Source organism: Rattus rattus, chromosome 2, assembly GCF_011064425.1.
Source record: "Rattus rattus isolate New Zealand chromosome 2, Rrattus_CSIRO_v1, whole genome shotgun sequence".
Taxonomy (NCBI): domain Eukaryota; kingdom Metazoa; phylum Chordata; class Mammalia; order Rodentia; family Muridae; genus Rattus; species Rattus rattus.
The window spans coordinates 4815929-4821732 of NC_046155.1; the positions used below are offsets into that span (position 1 = coordinate 4815929).

The 5804-nt window shown below is 51.5% G+C and overlaps 1 protein-coding gene across 2 annotated transcripts; it reads right to left on the reverse strand.

Annotated features, from left to right (window-relative positions):
* Positions 1-466: 466 nt before the first annotated feature.
* On the reverse strand, positions 467-5582 carry Lto1 (LTO1 maturation factor of ABCE1). 2 transcript variants are annotated; one of them, XM_032891315.1, is made up of 5 exons: positions 5401-5582; positions 4188-4293; positions 3013-3083; positions 1464-1578; positions 467-1209 (listed from the first exon to the last, which is right to left on the reverse strand). In XM_032891315.1, the coding sequence occupies exons 1-5, from the start codon at positions 5490-5492 to the stop codon at positions 1141-1143; spliced, it is 453 nt and encodes a 150-aa protein (XP_032747206.1). In that variant the 5' UTR covers positions 5493-5582; the 3' UTR covers positions 467-1140. The 2 variants fall into 2 exon arrangements, with proteins under 2 accessions (XP_032747206.1, XP_032747205.1); XM_032891314.1 differs by having other exon boundaries at positions 1464-1581; positions 5401-5581.
* Between the last annotated feature and the right edge of the window lie 222 nt (positions 5583-5804).

The window sequence follows — 5804 nt, forward strand, 5'->3', positions numbered from 1 at the left end:
CCCATCTCCTCACATCCTCCCTGGTGGATCTCCCGCCTGGCTGTATCCCAGAATCCTTTCTCTCTCCCAGATGTTCCACCTCTATTTCCTCCCTAAGTCATAGGCCATAGGTTTTTAACTGACAGTGATGCTTCCAAACACAAGGCCATTCTCTCTGCAGAAATGCCGGGGAGCACTGGGCCCACCCCTGCCAGCTCACTTTACAGCTGCCTGTCAATACCATGCCAGAAACACAAGCTGCTGCTAACGGAAGTACATGTCACCCAGGCAAGCCCTACACATTCACAGTGGCGACCACCATCTAGTCCTGCTTTGGTTCCCAGTAGTTCCCCTAGTGCCACTGTTTGTTTGTTTGTTTGTTTGTTTGTTTTTGAATTCCCTCTGTAGACCAGGCTGACCTCAGACTCAGAGATCCTCCTGCTGCCTCTCCAGCACTGGGACTAAAGGCGTGCACCACTGCCGCCACTGCCACCTGGCTCCACTGCCATTTCCTACTGTGTAGCGCTCATCCCACTCCTAGGGCAGCATGAAGGCCATGCTTCAGCTTCCTCAGGATCAGGCTGCTCTTGTCTTCTCAGCTAGGCATCCAGAGGCAAGCCAAACCCAGTGGACCCTGAGTCCTGTGCACACAGCAGGAAATCTGGGTCCTCCAGTGGTGTTGACAATGACAGCACATGATGGAGGCTGAGGCACCATGTGGTACTGCAGGGCATGGATCTGCAGTGAGAGCCAGCTCTGCTGCCAGCCCTTAGACTGGATGGGTCTATTTCATCATCTCTAAGCCAGAATGGTATCTACGTCTGGGGCTGCCAGAGGGATGGAGTGAACAAAGGAGGTCCGAGCGAGGCCAGCAGAGGCTCAGCAGACAGCAGATCTCCTGTCATGGCTTCTCATGAACTAATTTCACATCAGCCTGCCTCTGTGAGTCCCACCCTCAGACCACTCACTCTGGCCAGTGGCAAGCTGCCTCTTGAGTGTGCTGCTGCTGTGCAGAAGGCAGGGTGCAGACCTTTGCAAGTCACCCAGGCAGAGCCTCAAGGGGGGGCCAAAGTGCTCCTCTCACAGAACAATGGGTGCCTCTCAGGCTTGCCTTTAATCACTGTGACACTTGATGTGCAGACATCTGCTCTTCTGTGGTCCTCAAAATGCAAGTCCAGAGCCTCCTGCAGTCACCTTGAAGTCCGGCTGCACGTTGAGCAGTGAGCACAGCTGAAAGTCCCCAAGAGACCCTGTCTTACACCTCGTGCACTTCTGCTGAGCTTTCCCTAGCCAGCACAAGCCCAAAGGCAATGTCGCCACAACTTCCCCAGCCCATCATTCTACAAGAGGCAGGGAACAAGCTCCTCTGGGTTTATACCTGGGCACACACTGCCCAACACAACCATCACATGCAACCTAGGGCTTACCCTGACCCAGCCTTCAGAGCACAGGCACACCATAGACAGAGGCTAAAGAGCACAAACCTGTCTGAATTTCCCTCTGATTCTCTCCAGGTCTTCATGGAGCTTCTCATAAGTGGGATCATCATAGGGAAAGTCCTGCAGCAGCGTGATCAGAGCCTCCACCACCTTCATCTTCCTGCTGAGATGCATGGGGGCAAGGCTGTCACCCAGGAGACTCCAGTGAGCAGGCCAAGCAAGCTGGAGCAAGGGAGAGCTCTACCAAAAGGATGGCAGCCAGGCCCAGCTATGACTCCCTCATAACTCCTCCGAGATCAGGCTGCCCAGTCACTCCTAAGGTACCCAGGTTAAGTCCCCTTGCCTGTTACCTGCTGACACTAAAGAGCCAGGCATGATGGTACATGCCTTTAATCCCAGTGCTTGAGAGGCAGGGGCAGGAGGATCTCTTTGACTCTGAAGCCAGTCTGGTCTGCATAATCAGTTCCAGGACAGCCAGGGTGGTGTGATGGACATGCAGGGAGGAAACCCCAGAGCCCACAACTGATCACAAACACCTTGGTTTACTTTTGAATATGGCACGGGTCCTAGACATGGTAAGTGTGTCAAATAAAAGGGTGAGTCCCATAGGCAGGGAGCTGCTATTCTCCCCAGCCTGGTTTGCTAGTACCCTCCTCTAGGCCCTCCTGTGCCAGGCCAGGCCAGCAGGAGTAAGGAAACTATACAATGCCAGCCTAACCCTAAGCCTGGGCATACAAGAACATTACACCTTTTACTTCAGGGTCCCTCTCAGATTCAGGAAGCAGGCACATGGTGCAGCTCACAGGGCCCAGGCAGGCAGAGCACAGTAAGGCAAGTTACCAAAGCCAACACAGCTCTAAGAGCAGTAACACTCCCTAGGGGCTGTGTATGAAAAAAAGGAATGCTTCAGGTTGAATTCTAAATGCCTGTGGTGGTATATGTCTGTAAGCCCAGAACAGGAGACTGAGGCAGAAAGATGGTTGTGAGTTTGAGGCCAGTCTGAGTGACAATGTGAGTCTATCTTGAAAGAAAGAAAGAAAGAAAGAAAGAAAGAAAGAAAAGAAAGAAAGAAAGAAAGAAAAAAGAAAGAAAAGAAAGAAAGAGTGAGAGTGAGTTGTTCTCTCTCTCTCTGTCCTGCTGTTCTAGAACTGGCCATGAAGACTGGGCTATCCTTGAACTCACAGGTCTGCCTCTCTCCATGATTAGTCTTATGCAGCACCAATCACACCTGACAGAGCCAGCATTTCTGAGGCCTCATTCCACTGACACTATCACAGCCTGTGTATCAGAAGCCCAGGTGAGAAACAGACAGCAAGGTAGGAGCATTCTGACATTACCTGAGGTGTGACATCATCCAGTGCTCATCGAGTACACACGAGGTGCCTGGCACATTTTACTGATTATTATTTGGATAACAACCCTCCAATTGGCCGTTATTACTTTCTGTGTGTCACAGATGAGATTTAGCACTAATGATGTAAGATAACTATGCACACATTAGGACACTCAGAGCTACTCCTTGACATTGCTCGGATAGTATGCTGAGAGGGAAAAGGGGGTGGGAGGGAAGGGAGATAGGGAGCCACAGTCTCACCTTTCTTTCTCACCAGCACCACTGTGCAGGAGACATTTCCATGCAAGAGCAAAACCCCGGTAGCATCCAATCTGTGAATTGAAAAGCAGCCCAGAGTGAAGGCGGTAAACACTTAGTCACACCACACCAATTACCAAGATCTCAAAGCACAGGGCTCGGCAGAGGGCTTCCACACTGCTTCTTCAGCCATTCTGGAAGCTGTGAGTTTGGGGCAATGGAAACTACACTGACAGCCCCAGTGGGGCAGCTGGGCCCCAAGAGAACATCGGGGAAGCCCATCCTCTGTATACGTGCTGTAGCTGGCTCCTGGTCCTCCTCCAGGGTTCGTGTATATACAACAGAGGAAAGCAGAGTGTCAGCTTCCGGGTCTAGTTTCTGAGACTGGCTAGAAAAAGCAGTGCCACTTCTGCCTTGTTCTCATTGGCTACCTGTTCTGGAGTGTCATGAGGACATCTGAGCAGAGGATACCAATTGGATGGTGTGCCACCTTAGGGATAGATCCCTTGGCCCAGCCAGGCCTTCAGATAAAACTGGAGCCCTTCTGACTGGAGTCCTTACCTGCTGACCCTAGGTACTATGTGGCACAGCCAAAGATTGTTGTTTAGGGACCCATAAGTCTACAGGGCCTGCTTTGTGGCATCAGGCATCTGATACTATCATAACCCCCTCTGCCAGTCAGGGTCAGTGATCTGGAAGAGAGAGCTAAGCAAGGACAAAGGCGAGGGGAGAAAAACTGTGTAGCCTATGGGATGCCACTGTGAACATGGTACCCATCTGGGTGAGTACTGAACTGGCTGAAGACAGGAGACAGCGTTGTACTACTCCCATAACAAACTCTGGTGATCCTGTGCTAAGAACTTTCTGTCTGGGCTATGAATCCACACCAAAGGCCTTGTGGTGGGGAAAAGGTGAGATACTCTGGCATCAACAGCAAAGAAAGCAGCTGCAGAGGAAAAGGTTCAATGCTTTTGTTCTTTTCCTCTAGGCACTGTTTCAAAGACATGGCCTTACACATGCTGGCGCATGCTCTGCTGGTGAGCCACTTCTAGGCTGTTCTTTGGGACAGGATCTCACTGTCCAGCTGAAGCTGACCTAGAATCCCCTGAATGGTGGGATCCAGGTATGGGACACCACACTCATCTATGAAGTCACTTCTAGGTGGCCCTCCCTCTTACCTCAGATCCAATTTTGGCTCCATGTAACACGCCATACTGCTTTCCTTCAACGATTCCCAAGCTACTGCCTTCTTCATAGCCTTCCTGATATCCCTCCCCATGGAATCTGTGATAAAGAAACACTTCATCAGGCAAGACACTTTTCCTGGAAAATTCTTCCTGCCCTGTATTATCGAGATCCCACTGGACCCAGCAGATTGGGTAGTAGGAAGGGCTTAAAACTCAAGTCACAAAATACAGGTTCTAGGTCTAGCTCTTCCACTCCCTGGCCCGTTGCTGTGACATTACTCCCATTTTTGAGACAGGGTCTCACTCTGTAGCCAAGGCTGACCTTCAAATCAAGCATCTCTGCCTCCAGCTTTTGCATGCTGAAATTACAGGTGAGTGCCACCATCTCCAAGAGAAACCATGATACATATGGGCTTCGTTCTATGGCAAGCACTCTACTAAGCAAGCTACAGCCAGGCTGTATCATCTGTAACTGTGAGTTACACAAATGACTAGCAAACCTGGCAAAGCACCAGAACCCACAAGGAAAATGTAAAGATACAAACTCAAGCAAGCTTGGAATACACTAGGAATCTACTTTTGAAAATGTAGGTGAGAGGGTAGATGCAACTGAGCTTACATGCCATCATAACTCAAGCTGTCTGTTTCTAAAACACTCCAAGGACCCAGGACTCCCGACACCTCTGTAGAGGTACAGAAAATGTCCCCAAGATCAATAGAGTATGCCACCACTGGGATGCTCTGAATAGAAGGGTATTATTGTCTCTAAGAGTTCAGCCCTCAAACTGACAATAACTTGTTGCCTGCACTGTAGAAGGAATGCTCTGGAAGCCCCATGTGAGGCAGTGAACAGCTCCCAACAGTGAGGTTGGGGGGGTTGAAGGGCGCTTGTGGTCCCGCATCTGTCAGGACTCCCTAAACCGAGCTTGAGCAGTCACCCGGGGAGGTACCCAACCCACAATGAGCAGCCGGCCTGGAGAGGCCAAGATGACCTGGCCACCGCCCCGCCCAGGCGTTCCCTGTGGACTTTTCAGGATCCAAAGGGGCCTGTCCGACATATCCATCAGCAGATCCATGAATACCGCCGTATGTGCGGCAATTAAAGGACAAGAAAAAGTGGCAGCTCGCAGATGGCGAAGGCGGGTATCCCCGAGGACAGCCCAGCAGCTGCCGGGGCGGGGCGGAGCCGGATCTCTCTGCCCACCTCTCATCCGCCATCACGACGGCGTCAAATATGTCCTGCTCCATGGCCATGGCTGTGTCTCGGCTCTCCCCGGGTCCTCGCACTCCTGTCATTTTGTGTAGCAATCGCCAGCCGGCGAGACACGAGCACAAATGCCCAGATTGAAGAAGCCACTTCCGGTTATGCCGCGCGGAGCAGGGCGGGTAAGGACGGCAAGCAAAAAAAGCCAAAAAAAAAAAAAAAAAAAAAGCCCACCACTCTACGCATGCGTAGGTAATATGTGGGCGGGGCTAGCCCGAGGGAAGCCTTACTTCTCCTCCCTGGCACGGGTCGGGCCAATCGCTTGGGGCGTGTCCTCTGGGTCGCGCGCCCGGCCCAGATGAACCCTGCTTTTATTTTCAAAATCCAAACAGATGGAACCTAAT

Bases quoted from the DNA above. Each gene is read 5' to 3' on its own strand.
- Lto1 (XM_032891314.1), bottom strand. From the start codon at position 5,492: ATGACAGGAGTGCGAGGACCCGGGGAGAGCCGAGACACAGCCATGGCC. The intron at 3,084-4,187 runs GTAAGAGGGAGG...TTCAATTCACAG, and splicing joins GAGCCAAAATTGGATCTGAG to ATTGGATGCTACCGGGGTTT. The intron at 1,210-1,463 runs GTTTGTGCTCTT...GGGGACTTTCAG, and splicing joins TCAGAGGGAAATTCAGACAG to CTGTGCTCACTGCTCAACGT.